Source organism: Leptosomus discolor, chromosome 1, assembly GCF_034619465.1.
Source record: "Leptosomus discolor isolate bLepDis1 chromosome 1, bLepDis1.hap2, whole genome shotgun sequence".
Lineage (NCBI taxonomy): Eukaryota > Metazoa > Chordata > Aves > Leptosomiformes > Leptosomidae > Leptosomus > Leptosomus discolor.
In genome coordinates this window covers 28407167-28427791 of record NC_141391.1, presented here as the reverse complement: position 1 = coordinate 28427791, position 20625 = coordinate 28407167, and the positions used below count along the sequence as shown (strand labels likewise).

The 20625-nt window shown below is 38.6% G+C and overlaps 1 protein-coding gene across 1 annotated transcript in view; it reads right to left on the bottom strand.

The window, feature by feature from the left end:
* Window positions 1-20625, bottom strand: part of LOC104339990 (complement C4) — a 50483-nt gene that overhangs the window by 28216 nt on the left and 1642 nt on the right. The window contains exons 2-15 of the mRNA XM_009949933.2: window positions 19264-19456; window positions 18032-18215; window positions 17226-17296; window positions 16318-16403; window positions 15000-15082; window positions 13826-13913; window positions 9136-9241; window positions 8832-8955; window positions 6400-6515; window positions 5448-5615; window positions 4507-4704; window positions 1982-2173; window positions 582-731; window positions 39-165 (exon numbers count right to left, since the gene is read on the bottom strand). Coding sequence (XP_009948235.2) covers window positions 39-165; window positions 582-731; window positions 1982-2173; window positions 4507-4704; window positions 5448-5615; window positions 6400-6515; window positions 8832-8955; window positions 9136-9241; window positions 13826-13913; window positions 15000-15082; window positions 16318-16403; window positions 17226-17296; window positions 18032-18215; window positions 19264-19456 — 1886 coding nt within the window. The remainder of the gene's footprint in view (window positions 1-38; window positions 166-581; window positions 732-1981; window positions 2174-4506; window positions 4705-5447; window positions 5616-6399; window positions 6516-8831; window positions 8956-9135; window positions 9242-13825; window positions 13914-14999; window positions 15083-16317; window positions 16404-17225; window positions 17297-18031; window positions 18216-19263; window positions 19457-20625) is intronic.

Sequence of the window (20625 nt, the reverse complement as noted above, 5' to 3'; positions counted from 1 at the left end):
TGCACAAATATATAAAGTAAAGAGCAGATTGCACTTACCTTCCCGAGCGTTGGATTTAATTGTGTCTGATAAAAAGGCCAGACCAACATCAGTAAAAACTTGAACACTATCTGCGCCACCACCTGCAGAACATCCAAGATCATACGAATTCATAGCATTGAATACCTGCCAAATGAAATAGCATAGATGGACTGTACATGTGTGCAAAAGGGTTTTTTTAAATATATATATATATTATAAAAAAATTCTTGTAGCCTTTGACTCACAGCAATAAGACACACTGGTGGTACAAGCTGCCTTTGGAAACTGAAATTAAAGCTGAGGGATGTTTTAGTTGGGGAGTGCTTTGAAGTAGTGTTTTTTAATTTACAAACTTGTCCATTGTAGCATGGAAATCTCCATCTTAAATATATAATTATTCTTAAACAGATCCTAAATTGCAAAAGCAAAAATATTTTCAACTTTAGCAAGGCTGTGATCAAGCAATTAATAGCCCCTAATTACATTTTGATCCCTTCATTAGGTATAGAAAATTTCACTCCACTAGTAGATAAGATATTTCATTCTTACAGATATCTTACTTTTTTGGCTGTAAGCTTATTTTTCTTGTTCAGAATAAAAACTGCTTTATCAACCGCAGCTAAAGCAACTGTTCCCGCATGGTCTGTTTCAATCAGTAAATTGATGCTGTCTGCTGGTTTGTATCTCTCTTGTTCTGTTCTCACTTTAATCTAAATGGAAAAGATCGAAACAAAAATATCGTTGTTAATAAAAAGTGAAGACTCTTTGGTCTGGGAATACTGTAAGCAGTGACTGTCAGCAATAAAAGCTGGGGGCTGTTCTTGTTTTGCTGTGTTGCTGGCTGGAATCCTGTGTTTTGGAAGATGTAGGTGCAGATATCTCCCACTGAAGGACAACGGCAGGGGTTGAAAGATGTGTCTGTGCAGCATATTGGACACTGACTTTCAATGACACTTAAGCACCAATGAGAATTAAAAGTATGTGTAAGGGGTTTGCTGACCTAGAGCCTTCAACATCATTTTGTTATTTTCTGGTGGAAACAAAATCTCTGTGAAATACAGCAAAAGACTAAATGTACAAAAATTACTTAAACCAATCTGTAATAGTACTACCTCCTTTCTATCTTGCACTTGAATTTTTTAACATGACTGGGTTCAGAGCTGGTGCATATCTGATGTAGACACTTCTGTGGTTTAGGAGGAAGTAGCCATGGTGATCATGAAATTAATAGCGAATTATTAATAGAAATGCCAACTTGAACGTAACTGGGTTTTGTCATCATATGAATGAAGAATTGTCTTATCTGTTAGAGATGGATAAGTTTTCTTGTCTTCTCTATTTTTTTTTTTCCTCTTGTCTTATTATTTTGTTCTACATTATGGTACCAAAAAGGAGAAGGAGGAAGGTGAAAGAAAGGTTTAGAGGGACTCCTATTTTGTCCACATGTCATTTTCTAATGTAAACTATATTATTTTTTTAAAAATGCTTTTGAAGTGCTACAAAATCACAGAAAATTACTTTTAACAGGAATGAAAAAGGTTGAAAAATTACTTCAAATAATTCTTTTCCCCAATAAATTGCTTCACTTTCTTTCACGTGACACATCTCACTACAAAAAGACAAAGTTATAAAGAGATTCTGACCCTCAACAGTTTGATTGACATTCCCCTGTGGATTTCTAATACATAGACACTTGCAGAGGGGGATTTAGCTGTATGAAACTATATTTTTGAACTCTCTGAGGCACAACCTGCCCTATGGAAGAAGGCTAGCTCTGCCATCACTCCTGGGAGCCTTTCTGAGATATACCTTTTAGCAAGAATCCTGATGGCTCCTTTTTTCAGTAAAAATGAAATATGTTTCACTTTTTAACCCTAGGCCTGCACTTGCTCTGCTGGTGCCCCATGTTTTTGTTTTTATTTTGGAATACAATAACAGAAGCTACTTGCTTTCAAAGTACCTTTCCTTCGCAGACATCCATAACATCCACCCATACAGAATCAGCAACAATCTCTTGGCGGCCCGCGTTCGCAATGAAGTAGTAAGCTAAAAAGCGAAAGGAGGGCACCATCTTCTTGGTGATTTTAAGGTTTATTATTTTGTTTGAGAAGGGGACCCTTCCCAAAAGTTCAGCTTGTCCCTTTGCTACAACCTGCAAGGTAGAAACAAACAGATATCAAATATTGTGAACACACACTAGACTGGGCATTATGTTGTGTAATTTTATATACATATATAGAATTTTCTGAGGCCATTTCTGTTTAAAATTTATTTGCTTCTAGTGGCATTTAATAGTTTTAATTCCCAACCTGCACCCCAGTAGCCTAGAGGAGACCAGCACACAGAGCCTCTAGCACAGGAGTGTAATGGTAAGCCTCTGCTGCACTGATCCTGTGTCCTGGGTTCGAACACAAATCTACCAGCCTCTACTCAGTTTTACAGCTTGAAAAGGAGGTCCCAGATGGCAGTCTTGTTTTTTTCTTCTAACAGAACAGGTCATCACCCCCAGGAGAATATCAACTTTATTTAATCTGTAATTGGCACTGAATCTTCCAGTTGGTGTAGAAGGGTTGGAGTGGGAGGTTTCATCCAAACAGTATTATTCAGGATAAAGTATCACAGACTGGCCCTTAGCTGATTTCAGCCTATTGTTCACTATTTAATTCCTTTCTTCCCATGTTATGTTAATTATATTTATGGGTTGTCAGAAGAGTGGAAAACAGACACAGTGGCAGGACTGATAGTGCTCTTCCCTGAACAAAATACATGCAGCTTTCCTAAACACGCAATGAATGGGCTTCAGGAAGAAACAAAGACATGATGCAGCCTGGTCTGAAATCCTCACTGCCTTCATTTAGGTGACCAAAGTTTGGGAGAGAGCTGTGTCTCTCACCACCCCTCCCATACACCCTGCCTGCCCAGCACTGTGACTTCCCAGAGCCCAGCAGCGGGAATTCCAACCCTATGCTAGGTCATCCAATGAAAATAACCCCCCAAACCTAAATTTAACTCATAGGGCTGCAATTCTCCCAATATACCAGAGTCCTATTAAAAATAAATGGGAACTAGTGCCTGTGGTGGTTATCATCCTGGGAAATTTACGATGCCAAGGGAAATTAGGATGAAGAGAGGGAGGAAGGGATTAAATATATTTGACATTCAACAGTTTCACTCTGGTACATATCCGTGAACACATTTATCTCCTTCAGCAAAATAAATATTTTGCATTACTGATCCCACGCTGAACGATTTTGTTTCCTCACTTTTTCATCTATACAGCTGCTTTTCAGACCCAGTTTCAGGATGCTATTTAGGGCCATAACAGCAAATGCCTTTAGTGACACTTCATGATATTATCTGCTGGAGATAACATTGACCTACCTGTTAACTAATACCAGGTGCAGCGATATGGAGCCATGGCAATATAAGAATCATATGTTATTCATGAAATATCAGTAGTTAACTATAAAAGGCATTTTCTGAAATATTGAAGGTTCCCTAGAATAAAACTAAGTTTGCTGGTTGCAGGGACAGAACATTATGTGTACATATGATCTGCCTGCAACAAGGTGGGCAGTTCTATAATAGCTGAAAACAACATATTTATGGGAAACAGACTAATAAAAATAATATTTAATATTGGCTTATTATGAGGAAAGAATACAAACTGGAAGGAGCAGAAAAGGAGATCTGGATTAAGAGAAATCAAATTGTCGCAGATATCATAGAAGTTATCTGCCTTAAGATTTCAGCTTTCAAGGCTGTCAGTTTGGTATCTTTCAAAAATATCCACGTAATTACGCAGACAAACATTACCCCATATGGACCTATTTGCTCTGGACTGTATTAGAAACCACAGACTAAAATGTGTGCTTATGTGTCTTTCTTCAGAAGAAAAATTTACAATAATTTGTATATTACATGCCCAAAAATATGTGCAAATATATAAAAAGAACAGAATCATGGAAATAGTTTCTGGAAGAGGCTTATGGAGATCTCTAGTCCAACTGCCTGCTCTAAGATGAGCATCACCAGCGTAAGATTAGGTCAGATGGGGTTTCCTCTAGTTGAGTGTTGAACGCTTCTGAGGAAGGCAATTCCCTAAACTCTCTGGGGAACCTCTTCCAGTATTTCATTCATCACTAGTGAAGAGACTTTTCCAAAATGAGTGTTCCAGGTCATAATTTGTAGCCTTTGTCCCGTGTTATATTGTGTGGCACCACCTAGGAAAGTTTGTTTCCATTGTGTCTGTAATTCCTCCAAATAATCTTAGGTTATATTAACTCACTCTTAGCCTCTTCACCAAACTGAACAAGCGCAGTTCCTTCAGCCTGTCTTGGCAGGTGTCAGGTATGCTAGGACACTGATCATCTCGGTTGCCCTTTGTTGGACCCTCTCTGGTTTCTCGTCAATTCGTAACTAGATAAATGTCCTGGGTTGTATAATTTCTAAAAGAAATTACTGATATGCTACTATTTTCTTTACCATATAATAGAAATAGTCAATCTTTCCACTGCCAGACTGATGAACATCATTCAAGGTGATGCGTAAAGTATCTCCAGGTGCCACAACAGTATGTGGGATGCTGATGCTGAGGTAGTTCAGGGAAGCAGACTGGTATCTTTCAACTCTGATACTGGTTTCAGGTGATTCTAGTTTTTCTTTTCCCTCTTCAGCCTTTACCTGTCAGGAAAGAAAAGGACAGAGTGAGTAAAGCGTCCCTCAGGACAGTATAGAGTATCACCCTTAATTCATATCTTGCCAGGTTATTCAGAAAATTTTGGTAAATGAGATGAATCACTGCTGAGACCTCATTAGCAGAACCTGACATCAAAACCCAGGATTTGAATTACTTTATTCTCTCACCCTATTTTGTCTCTTGCTGTCTTTGAACTTAATATTTTTTCAGCCTCAGCTCTTTCTGAATGAGAATCAATGGCTTAAAATCACAAAGTAATTTTGTACTTAGACAGTTTTTTTCCCTTTTTGTATTGTACACATAACTGAACCCTCTGAGTGTCCAGATGTAGCCTAAAGTCTGCATTGCTCAGGACCTTTTCCTTCACCACCTTCTCATAATTTTTTGTCACTTATGGTTATATTCCTTACAGTCCGATTTCCATCCTTTATGCCAGGAAAATGCACATCGGAACCCCCTAAAAAGCACCACTAGCACCAATGCATGTACTCCCAAAGCTCTGGTGTACGAGAGTGTCCTTCACTTCAGTGAGACCTCCCTCAGGCCCCTGGTCTCTCTAACATATCTTACACAGTCTGGACAAAGCTGTACAGATGGTGTAAGGAATTATGTTCCACCCTCTGTGCTAATTTAATGAAAATTAATCATCTTCACAGTAATTTGTAATTGTTTTATGAGCTCTTCTCAGCAGTGTATTTTTAAACATGGATGTCTGGGTTTTCTTTACCGTTATTTGAAGCGTCTGAGCATCTCCAGGGATGTCAAATGTAAAGGCGCTTTGTCCCTCTTTATTAGAAAGTGAAGTCTTCTTCATTGGCGGTTTTCCAGGCAAGGCAACTGTAGCAGTAACAGGCAGAGAGGCAGCAGGAGAGCCATCAACCAAAGTGACAGATGCCTATTGGAAAAAATTGTATTTCTGTTACTTTAAGGAAATGCCCAGGTTTGAAAAACGCCCGGGTTTGAAAAATGCCCACAGACCAGCAGCAATTATTTTTATAAATTGAGAAGAAATACAAAACTCTACACATTAGTGTTTGAAAATTTGATCTTTGAGAAAAAGGGGTAGTAATTGACTCAGTCTGGACTCCAGCTAAGGTAAAAATCTGTGAACAGAGATTAACAGATGCCCCAGATTTTCACTTAACATCTATCGGATCTCAGCTGATCCCAGAGGTATTTGTCTGTAACTGTTAAAAGGTAAATTTCTAACTTTAACTCTTTGTAGAAAACTTTGTAGAAAAACTTGAAGGTGTGAAGTTTAAAAACTCAAAAGCTTAATTGCATTTTTTTTTTAGAAAGACAATAACCTGTTTTAATTTGCAGAATTTTAATTTGATATGGGATTCATTTATACAACATTATTAATTTAACCTTTTGATATGGAAGTGAGGAAGAGACTGCTACGTGTTTTATAAAACCTCATAGTGCAACAGTGCACGGACGAATTCCAGAACAGAAACTCATCATTTTCATCACCATTTCAGACTCCCTGCTCAGGCTCTGTGTGTAAAGAAATGAGAGAAACCAGACACACAAACAGTAGCTCCATGTTGGACTTATTCCTGAAGGTCTCTGTCCTGCAGAGCTCCCACTGGATCAGATCAGGGTTTTATAAACAGAGCAGATACAAATCCCTTGCTATGGAGGCAAATGAATGCAGCTGACTAAATACTACATACCACAACAGAGAAGGGTGCTCCAGGCACAAAATACTTTTTGGTGTTAGACAGATCAACAGCATAAGGAGATTTCACAAACTTCACATTGCTGAGTTCCTCTTCCCTCATCTCACCACCTGTTAATATCAAACAGTATGTGTTGCTGCGGGAGCAGTAACCATGTACTTGCATATCACCATAGCGTCCATCATTTCTGTTTTCAAGATTAATTGCATTTTTAGAATCATATATAAAGAGCTTCAGTCCTGATAAGAGGAAGAGATGGGTGCAGACGGATGGGGAACACAACCAGTGCCAGGCCAGTGCCAGGGCAGTGCAACGTGTGTGGTGCTCCAGCGAGCCGGCACTGGCAGGTGTGTGCTTTCGGCAACTCGGACGTGGAGACCTGCAAAGTGGTTTATTACTCACAACATTAAAATTCCCCTCTATCACATTGAATGGAACAAGGTGCCTGCAAACACAGAGTACACTGGTAACACAGGAGCCACTGCGGTTGTAGACCTCCCTTTCTGAGCTGTCAGGGCTTCATTCCTGAGGGAAAGCTACACCAAAGTCCAACATAAAAGTCACTCAGAATCAGTAGGGAAGTTTGGACCTCAGATCTCTAATTTTCTGAAAGATTTTTTTATTTTATTTTTGAGTACTGGTGAGAGTTAACATTACCTAATATCATCTTCTGTAACTTTGCACCTACAAGACAGCTTGAGCACCTGCTTCCCATCTAAGATTCTTCTGGTTAAACTACTCATTTTTCTAGTTAACTTCTAGTTAAACCACTACCCGTAACTAATTATAAAAAACCCAGTTACATGGTTTGTTTTAAACTATGTGCATTTAGAGGCATACTTTCAACATCCTTGCTTTCCACTTTAACACTCCAACGTTGAGAGGTGTCAGTAAAGCCTACCAGCCTTGCCCTGTCATGCATATAATTAATACCAAACACAGCAAGTACACAAGCGTGGAGGCAGCCTGCCTGTGGCGGAAAGAGGAAACGTGCACAGCATGGTAGAGACCACACCACACCACACCATGAGATCTTATGTCCATCATGCTGGTGCGGTAACAGGAGGTCTGTCAGCCCCTTTAGCTCTTGCAACAAATGTTGTGGCAATAGTGCATGTAAGTACCTATAATAGATTACACCAGAGAACTGCATAGCTGCAATGCATTTGACTTACTTGTAGGATTCTTAGGAATTCTACTCAATATTTAGGATTTTTAGGAATTTTTAGAATGCTAGTAATTCTAAGCTAAGTAACTAGACTCCTTCTATAGCCAATGGGAACAGACACCTCTGGACTGCAGTATAACCCATCCGTTCTCTATACTGACTATACAAAGTGCCTGAGCATTGAGGAGGTACCCTACTTTCAGATACCTAAAATAAAAGGGATCAGTCTCCCTATGAACAACAAGAAAAATCTTGCTTGTGTTAGAAAAGTCAGCTTTGTTTCAGATTCAGCTTCAGAGGTCAGTAGTGAAGTTGCACCCTCCCCTTAGCCTCGTATGACTAACAATAGCACTTGCTGCAACCCAAATAACCCACTGATCACTGCATCTAATTTAACACAATGCTCAATTGTGGGTAGCTCTAAGATATCTGAAGGCCTACCCAACATGCTTAGCACTGCTGTAAGCAAGTATCTGCACAAATCCCTTGTAATGAACTGTGGAAATAATTATCTGTCCTCAAGGAAAACAAAGGCAAACAGCCAGTGAAAAGCTTCTGGAAAGGTGTGCTCCAGGCTCACGTCCCAGCTGAACAGTAGGAGCAAGCTATTTGGATTCTATAGTACATGTGCATATGCCAAGTATCACAGTCAGATAAAACTGTGGGAAGGCATGAGAGGACAAGCAGGACTCACAAGGGCTAGAACCTCCTCTGCATTGCACTGTCGGTGTAATACATATGCATTACCTTCAGACTGACAGCTTAGCCAGCTGAGGTACAAAGCAAGCTAAGATATCAAGCTCAACTTTGTATGTATGGAAGGAGTAGTCATGGCTGAGGCAAGTGCTCAAACCAGACCTCAAGGGGAGCGATTTATTTGCATTCATACAGGTGTCTGGTGCCACTTCAGACAGGTATCTTAGATTCTCCCACAGGGATGTTTAGTATGGGACACACCCTATAGGAGACTACTTACAGGAGACATGAGCACTTCTGGAGCAGCGGTGGAAGACCACACAGGACTACTTAGGGCATTTAAAATGGTACTGGACATTTGTGTTCAAGTAAGTGAATCCACCCAAAGTTAAGTATGTGCATAGAAGGGGGTCAAATGAAAGACTGTTATGCACCATAGCATGAGCAGGCTTTGCAGTGAAGATTGGTCCAGCGGGACAAGATTTCCCACACAAAGGATTACACTAGAGAAAGATCAATACAAACGTTACAGACTGTATCAGGTAAGGCATAGTGTACTCACTTGCGGTTTCTACAGTGGTAACAGCAACATATAAATGAAACCCTTCCAGAGTGGTAATACTCTTTCTTAATTTCTCTTCCAAAAATGGTGTATTTAAAGTAACTCTTCCTGTTCCATTTTGAATCTAAAATGAAAGCGAAAAAAAAAAATTAACAACCCCTATATGTTTGTTGCCATTAGAATAAAATTTTTGCTTATAGCATGAGTATACAGGTATTACAGGGATCTATATTTCAGTAATTTCTGACAATACTCAGCTCACCTGGGATAAATCAGAATAGTTCCACTGAACTCCAGTACTTACTGATAGCTGTTGTTCCAGGCCTGGAAGAAAGACTTTTTTCTCATTTTCATCAATTATGCCAAATCGCACATATGCAGCACCTTGAACCCCTTTCCCATAAGAGTGTCTTTGGAAGGAAGAAAAGTGAGGAGATGAATCATTACATTAATAAAAATCAAGCATAAATCACACTAATCATTTTATGCTCAAATAAAATTGGGATATCGGTAGGCATCTTATCTGTAACTAATATCTTAAAAACACAAATTAGTCCCACTCATCAAAAACTCAAACATGAAGGTTTTTACTGGTCTGTGTACAAAGTGGTGATTTCAAATTCAGAGAAATATATGAAGTAAATCACATTGGTGTAAATTTTGTCAAATGTGATTCTGCTAGAGTAATCTAATCAAATATTTTTTTACAAATTAATAGAGAATTTTAGTTGCACAGTAAGGTATCACACAACTCATCCTCTTCACAGGGAGCAAGAGAGGTAACCAGTCTGTTTAACTTGGATGAACAGCTACTTCCTTTGTATGAGACACCTTATGAGCACAACATTTAAAATAGGGGGCCAGAGAATCATCTCGGGGACCGATCCGTAGTATTTGGTAGCTCTGAAGACCTCCAGAGACAGATCCTACCTGCTGAAATTTTAACACCTGCATTAGGCAGAGCAGACACTCTCTGATCCACGTCTCTCCTATGGATGTAGATGGTATAGCATAGGGATCTCTTGTAAGTCAAATATTTGCCAGGTATCTGGCCAGAACACCCCTGAACTCTCCATATTGGTCGTGGCGAGAGAGGGTAGGGCATGTTGTTGCACCTGGTAGGCTCCTTACTCAAGGAAACCCTGGCAGATGGCATTCTCCTGCAGTACAGCATGTAATAATGAGACCTGTCACTGCCGTGGTGTTGTCTTTTGCTTGTGGAAATCCTGCTTCATCTCAGCTCTATAATGGCTTATTTTTGTTTAATTAAAGCCTCTTTCAAATTTCCTGATCAGCAGCACTGATCTAGACCAATGAAACTAACTGAGAGGCAGTTTTTATGAAAACTGCTTAAAATGCCAGAACCAATAACTGCGGGAAACAATAGTCAATATACCAAATAACTGTTCATTACATGCATGGCCTGTTCGGAGAAACAAGTTCAGTTATCAGGAATTCCATATGTTGATTTTGATGAAAGTCAGGTAGGCCTGTGTAGCACCACTAGGACCTTTTCCAATAGACAAAAGAACAGTATCCAGTTTTTCAACACGATTTTTTCCTCTTAAATACTTATGATGTTAGTGTGCGGTGAAGTATATATGAAGGAGTTGAACAGTTCATAAACTCAAAATTCAGTGCTGCAATAACATACAGAGAAAACTTTGGAAAGGATTAAGGTATTACAACCAGTTATCTGATATCCCTTCATATCACAATATCAAGTAACGATGATTAAAGTTAATAATTATTCAGTAGAAAGAAATAAAGAAGTGTAGGTGATCAGGAGGGGATTAGAAGGGTTGTTTTTGTTCAGCCAAGCAAAAAGAGCGGGATACAGGATTCTGTCTGCTCTCTCAAGCTGCATTGGGCAAAGGAAAGATCAGCATGGTCAAGGTGAAGACACAGCGGGCAGAAACCCAACAGGGTATAAGCTGTCCAGGGATGAATTTAGACAGGAAATAAAACCTGCTAGAACTTAGGGGGTGGAGGATCAGTCTTCCACTTGGATACAGTGCCAGAGTCTGTGTGGCAAATCTAGCGACTGCACCCTGTCTGGACCAGGTTAATTAAATTAAATGAAATGAGCACAGTGCTGTCCCAGAGGCTGCAGCCAGCTGGCACAGCACAGCCCATGCCTGCTCTACTAACCCCCTGTCTTCCACAGCAGGGTGGCCACATGCAGACCTGGGGTGGACCTTGGTCCATGCTTCCTTCCAAAGAGTTTCCAGGAATTGTTTGGGGAGCGCTGTATGGCTGAGGCCATGTGTCAGCCAAGGCATTGGCAGCCAAGGGCTCAGGAACCTTTCCTGGAACTGTTTAATTTACTACCCAGGTGGTTCAAATATCTTTTCTGGTGTCATGTTCAAATGCAGATAAAACGCCTACTGTATGAGAATAATTCCTCGTCTAAGGGAAACATCTAAGAAATAATATCTCAAAGGATATTGAATAACGTTTGAGTACAATAGTAATTTGTTTGCTGCTCTCAGTTTGGAGGGCTTTCCAGAGTCAAACATGAGATGAAACACAAATGGTCACGGTAGTGATAATACTTTTGTCACATGCACTCACATAGTTGAATGCTAATATTCAATACCTATTTAAATAAAGCCTACTGTAAGCCAAATTACTTACAAGGTTAGTTACTGTCAGTGCTTAAGAAAGTCACAAACTTTGGTTGTATAGACCAGGCTTTTTTATTCTTATCTGTATGTTATACTAGCAATTTCTATACCTAGATCTTTCCTCCCTTCTGTATTGACTTCCTCCCTACAGTATTGACTGTATTGACTCTCTGCCATTCCCATTAATAGTCAAAGTTCTAAAAGTGAATGGATACAATAAGCTTTACAGGCTTCAAAAATGAATACTGATTATTTAACAAAGTGTACACAGTTCACTTTCCACTATCTTGGGTATCATTACTGGATAGAAAATTTGCCCGCTGTGTAACGCTAAATATATTTAACAATACTAGTTACAGTAACTTCATGTGATCCTATTTGTGGTTTTGTGTTAAAGAATCTTAAGGAAAATGGTGAATCAACCTCAAAAGCCATGAGGTTGTGACTTATTTTTTTAAGGAGCTGTTCTCAGTGAAGGTCTGACATTACTTTATGATACTGTGTTCAACTCTCTGCTGACACATCAAAATTTCCCTGAAATAAATCTGAGATTTTGTCTAGATATGGAGAAATAAACAGAATAACTATTTCAGTGTTATTTAGACAATGCAGAGTACCTTATTTTGGGAGATGTATATCTTCCATATCAACTATCCAGTATGTTTGGCAATATCGTAAAAACCTATTCAATTTGATAATATTTGCTAATATTATCTTCTGATCTTTAAATATATAAAAAATTAGGAATCCACAGAAACAAAGAAAATAAAATGTGAGCAAAAAGGTGATCAATCTCCTTGCTCCTTTGAAACTGAAAAGATTTCTCCCAACTACGAGAAGGCTATCTGCCTCGAGATGCCTGTTGTAATTTAAAAACATTTATTCCTCTTCAGAAAAAGAAAAAAAAAAAGGAGTATCAAGTTCTATTTTAGTCACCATAAGGACACTAATTCAGTTGCCTAACTTTTCATGCAGAGGTTCTTAGAGTTCAGAAAATATAAACCTCTGTTCAAGTACAGTATTAATTTTGTTTTAGCCAATTTCTAGTATACTGTTTTTCATGAAGGAGCCTCACATACTCTTTCATCAATATGATACCATTTTCATGCCATGATTTTTTTGCACTGAGTCATTTTTAAAATAGGTTTAAAATCTAACTGTAAAACAAATGTGTAACATCTGAACTAATGTCACACTGAACCACTTCACTTAAGATGACTGGCATGTAGATCCTGGACTTACAAATCTCATATAACTATATCCTACTAAAGTCATCGACTCTAGTTGCATGAGTGGTGACTTCAGTGAAAAGGAAATGCATCGCTGAGCCTCCAGAGAACTATTTGATTTCTCTCTCCATCTTCCCAGTGTGCAAGGTGGCCAAGATATTTCTAGTCATTTTGGATTCCGGCTGAGCTGTAAATAAAGGAAGAACACTCTCCTAACAGGCAGTCATTTAGTATTTCCATTCCTAAGAAACATGAAAATTCAACAGCCAAGAAAGCTTGACATACGTTGATGAGCCACTGTTAGATCATACAGCAAATTCAGAACTATCAGTGTGGGATCAAAAATACCAGATCACACAGCACAAAATACTTATTCAATCTAGGTTCAGCCTGATTCTTGCAAAGTATTCAAAATATTTTGATGGATTAAATTTTCATTGTCTGACTTTCTAAGTTACTCTGTGTTTGAGGCCATTATATTCTGACATGGGATCTGGTGTAGTTTATTCTTCATTGAGCCCTGCCTTATGGGCTGGCCAGTCTGAGAGCTTTCTAGCCATGTCTCAGCATCTCTGTATTGTGCAGTAATGCATGTGTCTGTAGTGATGGTCATGGAAACTCCTCTGATTAACTGTATTTATTCACCTGGAGGCATTTCTGCATAAAATCACTACTCTCAAGTATGCACTAGCTTATTATGTCCAAATTTCACTGGGCTTTGAGAAAGTTTCATACCCAAACTTGAATCCATCTCTACTTGAATTACATTAAATAGCAGCTTCTGAGACTTTAGAATGTTTCTAAATGGTTAAAGCAATAAGTATAAAGAAAAGCATTGGTTTGGGCGGAACCTTACGTAGCAACACAGAGGAAAATCCTAGATAGTCACCTTTCTATTAGCAAACTAAAATAGTCAGAAAATCTTGTTCTATTTTGATCACCACCACTTGGACCCAGGTAGCATATTACACTGATGTCTCAAGTTAGTAGTGGAAACAAAGAGTATATAAGATTAAAGTCAGATTCAAGCAAAGCCAGAAGCTCATTAACTATTAATGACAAGAAAAAAGGAAGAAGCTGGAAAGTTTATTATCTACTTATCTGCCTCCTAAAACAGCCTGGCTGTGAGCACGCTTACTTTGCCTGGATATCAAACACAAAGTTTTCATTCTGGATGTGGTAATATGGCTGAAGTGGGATGAGTTTGACTTCAAAAGATGGAAGTTCTGTGTGAAAAAAAGAAGGCAAAAGGTCATGATGTGCGAATTTCAAGCATACCTTAAACTCCTAGCATATGGCAACACCCACTGAGAGGATGCGGCTGTACTGAGAGGATGTTTTAGTTTGAATCATCAGTGCAATTCTAAAGCAAATCTCCTGATCATCTTCCCTTGTTCTGCTTTGCTTCACATAGTGGAGCAATCTTCGAGCACGCAAAATTGATTTATTTACAATGAAAATAAGCCAGAAGATAAGCTGTAACTGCTAATGGGCTTTAAGTGCCCTGGACTAGAAGCAGTCTGAAGTAAACCCACCCTGAAATGGAGTGAGTGTAGACATGAAGTCCTCAGCATCACCTGTGTTAGTCTGTAACTTGCTTCTGTAAACCCAAACTATCTGCTAGTGCAGATATAGCCAGAGTAATTTGCTCGTGGATGTAGGTATTTGCAGAGGGTGGAATAGTCTCCATTATTCTGTTATAGCCACTAGCTAAGGCAAAACTAGTTTTTATTAAACCTGAGATTTTCGTATAATGCTAAGGTTTTCTTTTGCCTTCAAGAAAAAAAAAGCACCCCACACTGAATTTTACAAGAAAGCATAATTTCAGCACAAATAATTCAAGCCATTTCTTACCCCAAACTGTTAAATTTCTACATTTTTACTTTTTCCACAGTGCCCTTACTTTTCTTTAAAAAGCTTCTCTGAGTATAGGAAGAATTCTATCAACTTCTGAACTGAATTCTACTGAGAGAAAATAGGTAGCTGGTTTTTTTTTTCATTCTAGTCTTCAGTGAAAACTTTAGCCAGAATTGCAATGATTTTTGAAATTGACTTCCTTCCAAAAAAAAGATGTTTTATGAAAAATGTTAAAGTGACTAAGTCTGTATAAAAATAAAGGTTTTTTTCAAATATAAGTGGAAGGCATACAAAACTAGAGTTCTCCTTCTATGCGTCAGAGATAGCAACGAGGCACTGAAACTGTGAATCTTTTCCTTAGATCTAACTACAGTCAGGTTTAATCACTGCGGTATATCTTTTAGCACATAGTGATGACTTCATATATTTATGATGGAAATTAAATATTCTCTTACCATAAATTTTAACTTCAAATTCAGCAGAAACATTAGACATTTCATATTGATAAAACCAGGCTTTGATTTTCCAAGTTCCAGGCCTAAAGTTCAAATTCAGCAGAAAATAGTTAATTAGGATTCCTAAGATATTTAAATTATCATTAAATGCTAATATTTTCCTTGCTTTGATCTCATCCCAAACTAATTTATTCATGGATTTCTCTTTGCTAGGAGGAGTCAGCAACAGAATTCCAAGTGTCCTAGGAAGCACTCAGAAAGACTTTATGAGGAACTGCAAGATAACATATTGGCAAACCACGTGTAACATGACTGCCTTTGAGAAGCCCTCAGAAATAGATAACTCAACATGTATTTTCTACAGCTTATCTTCACTGTGATGTCAAAATCAATCTAACACACAAGAACACACTGAATATTAAATAAAAGCTTGACTTTTTGAAATCCGAGGTCATTAATTACACTTTGCAAACTGAGCCCTTACAGAGTAGTCATGCTGTTAAATGGATATTTTAGCAGTTTGCTAAATTGTTCCTTACCATGAAAAATGTTGCTAATTGCAGTATATTAACATCGAATTCTGGACTCATCTCTGCAAGATGAGGTGCTTAAAGGTAAAAAGATATTAACCATAGGCTGAGTCTTTGCTCCATGGTGAGAGAAAGACAATTTTGAAAGATAATTCAAGCAATTCAGCAGTTAAAAAATCTTAAGTACTTCAACAGGCAAGAGGGATGAATCTGGATGATTTAATCCTTCTAATAGGGGGTGGAGTTAGTTCTCCTCACTTTAGACATTACACTGTGAGGTCTTTCATTTGCAGAGGTCACCTTGGGCTCGTCTACATCCACTGGAGAGAAACAGATGGTGCTGAGGCATGGTACATCTCATCCTGACATACGCGTCTAAAACAGGTTGAATGAATCACAGACTAAATATGTGACTTTCTCTCCAGTGTCACAGAAGGGAGAGTGGGGTGACAAGCTCAGGTGTGGACCCCTACACAGCAGCAGGCTCCAGGGCTGGCTACAGAGCAACCTTGCTCTGTTCCCTGCTGTCACATGCTGACAGTGCACCGTTGTGCTTTCCAGGTGTGACCAGAGCAAAACTGTCTGCTTTAGTGCACCTCCTGTTCTAAACAAATGGTAAAGCAGTAAATACACAATAAGAAAAAGAGAGGAAAACAGGGGAGCAGAGCAGAAAGAAGGGAAGGGAAGGAAAGGACGAGACTCTTGGTTTTAGCTTGAAGACAGTTCTGCTGAAAGAGGTATTTTGACATGTGAACTGTTTTAATGCACAAGGCACAGCAGTAACATACTCGGCAACGTCAGGTATTTCAAAGCTTCCGCTGAATGCTGTTTTTATTTTCCAGTCTGACTTTTTAACCACCATTCCTTTTGAATTCTGTTGAGAGAGAAAAAAAAGACATGAAATTATGCCCCAGGTGTCAAATATTTACATCCAAAAGCTCAAGTTCATATACTAGTCCTAAGGAAGAGAAAATGCTATGCTTACTTTCCTGTTTAATATTCATGTTATATTTCCCTCCATGCTCCCGATATTGGCGAAAATCGTAGAATCATAGAATCATTAGATTGGAAAAAGCCTCTAAGGTCATCAAATCCAACCACCATGTCCCAAAGTGCCACATCTACACATTTTTTTAACACCTCCAGGGATGGTGACTCCGCCACTTCCCTGGGCAGCCTGTTCCAATGTTTGACCACTCTTTCAGTGAAGAAAATTTTCCTAATGTCCAATCTAAACCTCCCCTGACGCAACTTGAGGCCATTTCCTTTTGCCCCATCACTAGTTACTTGGGAGTAGAGACCAACCCCCACCTCACTACAACCTCCTTTCAGGTAGTTGTAGCGAGCAATAAGGTCACCCCTCAGCCACCTTTTCTCCAGCCTAAACAACCCCAGTTCCCTCAGCTGCTCCTCATAAGACTTTCACTCCAGGTGTTTCACCAGCTTCATTGCCCTTCTCTGGACACTCTCCAGCAACTCAATGTACTTTTTGTAGTGAGGGGCCCAAAACTGCACACAGTATGCAAGGTGCGGCCTCACCCGTGCCAAGTAAATGACTAGACTTGTCTCACAATGTGTAAATACTGATTTCTGGAGAGGAGTCATAGAATTGTTTTACTCTTTCATCTCTTGTGGCAGGTTTTCATAGTTCCTGTGCTGAAGAAGCACGCATTAATAATGTTTTTTGTATACTTACTAGCACAACAACTGTAAGTGTGTCATTTATTGGCCTCATAGCATTGTCCAGAATGAAGATCGTGTATTTTACTGTTTAACAGAAGAATAGATGTGTTCACATACTTATTTCTGGCTTTTTTAGATAGTAATTATTACAAGCTCTAAACTGAGTTACTGAATTTAGGATAAAACATTTTCTTTCAATGAGAAGTCTGAGAAATTGCAAAAAAGAATTGTGTTCTATAGGCTTCGCATGTTACCCGACCAAACAAATACATTTTTCAAGCAAATTCCAAAAACAACCAGGGAGCTTGACTCGTTATTGTATTCCTCTGCAGTCAAGGCCTGCAAATAAACTTAAGAACTTTTTTGACTTCCCTCTCTTGTTACTTAATTAAATATTTAAGTATCAAAACAGTGTGGTCTTAAAGTGAAAAACATACTTATTGCTGGTGTTGCAAGCAGAAGCAACAGGAGATTTTTTTTTTTTTGGCAGGCTTCTCAAATTTTTTTTGCAAAGAAAGTCATTATTAAGCTTTTCGAAAAAAAAAGGAACAGTTTTTGTCTGGCTCCTGTTAGAACAGAGAATGCGTTTTTGGCTCTGGTGGCATTCCACGTGGGTTGCTGCAATGTGCAGTGCAGACCCTGCAGAAGCCCCGCTGCAGAAGGTGAGTTGAAAATCTGAGCTGGCTGGTAAGCACAGAGACAGCTGGGGTTAAACAAGAAGGATTAACATTAGGAAGGATCAAGTCATTATTACTTTTTCTAACCATGCCCTTGTAACATCTATATTCAACATCTGAAATGCAGCATTTGTATTTTAACCTTTGGAACTTGGTGTGTATATAGGCTTATCTGTCTGAATAAAAATGTAGCCTTTCTTGGAAGACAGGAGGATGTTAGTGCTTTGAATGGTATTCTCATAAAGCTCCCTGCTTTCAGTGACTAGCAGAACATACGGCCGATTCTTCTTCTTGAACAGATCCTGTTGTGAGGTCCCTGGCTTGACCTGAAGAGGACAAAATAAAAATCACACAGAGTCAAATACGAAACTGGTAACTTTGGAGACAAACAGCTGAGGCCCAAAACCAGCTGAAGTGCTTAAATAATTTTATTAGCACCATTCAACAGTAGATGCTCAATTATATCTTTCTTACTGGGTGTTACATTTTTCTTACTGTGTGAATATTTCTTTTTATGCATAAATACCACAGAATCCCCCATTTTCTGCCATAGAAATACACATTCTTCTGTCCAATGGCAGTAACTCAAGCCCAGTGACTTTTCTTCAGTCTACATGCATGTTTAATTCCAGTTACTATGTCACTTGGTAGCTGTAGCAGCATCTTGTAATCCTTCACCTGCTAAAATCTTGGCTATGAGGTTAGAGCTTTACCTCATGCAGGTTAATACGATGATTCTAAATGTCATGCTCAAGAGGAACCTGATTTGAAAGCTCAACTTCTAGTTTTGGGAGTAATAAATCAGAGCTAAACTGAGTCTTGCTGTCTGCTGTTTTCCAACCATATAGCCCAGACTAGTACTCCTGAACTAAATGCTGCCAGACTTCAAAGAATCATGTCAGAAGTGAATGATGCAAAGCAGGATGTAAAGAAGATTTAATTAACTCACAGAATTTGGTCTGAGAGACAGCACATTTTTACAATTTTCTGCTTTGTAAAAATGACCAGTTTGCCAAAGGCATGAATGCAGTCTTAGTTTAAGTGAGGCAGAACAACAAAGAGTAATAAAACAAATAATTTTTTAAAATTTAATTTTGCCATTGATCTACAGCAATGAAAAATCTTTCATCACCATGTGACAAAATCTTGAGCTTCCTTGTTGGGCACAAAAATGCAATCATAGTCACCACTGAAATTATATTAGTCACAGTTTTACTAGCTGGGTCGGTGAATAGGGTGCTGCCGTCACTGGAATTGGTGTTTTCTCATCTGTCTCTGGGGATCAGTGTTCCTGTTCCAGCATATTCCTAGTACAGATTACGTATTTTTAACCACCACATTAAAACATTTACATCACTATGATGGCAGACTCACCATTATTTTTTTAATCTCTTGATAGTCGTTATTTTGGTTAAGATTAAAGGTGATCCTCTCTGATAGGAGCTGATTTTTTGTCTCATCTTTGAAGTATGCAGTAACTTGCACAGGGTGCTGTGCTCCATGGACTTGAACTGTTACCGTCTCATCTGTGCCCAAATGCACCACATTTGGGGCAGTAATAAGAAATCTAAAACAACACAGAAACAGTATGTAGGCTGATTTGCACATAATACAAGAATGTCCAAGCAATACAATTTCTAAGAGAAAAAAAGACTCTCACAGGATAGGTGAGCTTGGGACTTGCGGAGATCACCTAGTCCATTCCCCTTGTAAGTCAGGGCAGAGATTAAAAAAAGACAGTTTCTCACTGCCTCGTCCCCAGATTCTGAACCATCACATTTAGGTCCTACAGAAGATCAATCCCTATAGATACAAGAGGAAAAAAACCTACAATATGTCCCAGGGCTGCTACTGCCATTTATAGCCTGGTTCAACTCAGAGTACTTCTACAGACACCAGTTTCAGGAAGCAAAACCAGGCCATGCTTTAAGAGACAATGCATAGATATTCATAAATACATATTTGATACTACAAAGTCATGCATCTTCATGTACTAGCACCTATCTTATGCCAGTTTATGCTTTAATATGTCAGGAGGTAACAATTTCCTATATAACCATACACTTGGGGTTTCAAGTAGCTGATCTTCATTCAGGTGTCACTGTGAAATGCTGGTAATGGGTGACCACGGAAGATGACACCACAGCCCTGGGAAATACTGAGTTGGAGGCTAAACTGATTGGTATTTATTTTTTTCTCTTTATTACTTTCCTTTATTCTTTTCTAACTCTGCCCTGGTGCTTCTTGGCCATTAATTTCATAACCTTTAAAATGTAGATCATCATTCTTGCCCTCTTTTTTTCAAGTATCTTTTACACATAAAAATCGGAGAAGTATGGGAAGAGCTATGTCTTAATGATATAATGGCACATATACAAAGAACAGTTCTGAGCTCAAGAATGCTGGTTTTGGAAAATTATTATTCTGCAGAAGACTTCTAAAATGAAAGATAAATGATTTTGCCATTATCAGAATGGGTTGTCTGAACTTACTCTTTTTTCTTTTTTTTTTAAATTTTTTTTTCTTTCTTAAATTTAAAAAATGACAGGTGGCATATAAAAATAAGGGAATAAAACTGATTTTCAAATGAAACTTAGATTTACTTTCTTTGTTTCTAATAATGATCATGGTACACTGTGAAAACAGAATAAAAATAATCTCTCTCCTTCCATATGATTAGTGAAAAGCATCATGGGTGGTCTGAATCTTCACACAAACACAGGAATCTTGTGAAAA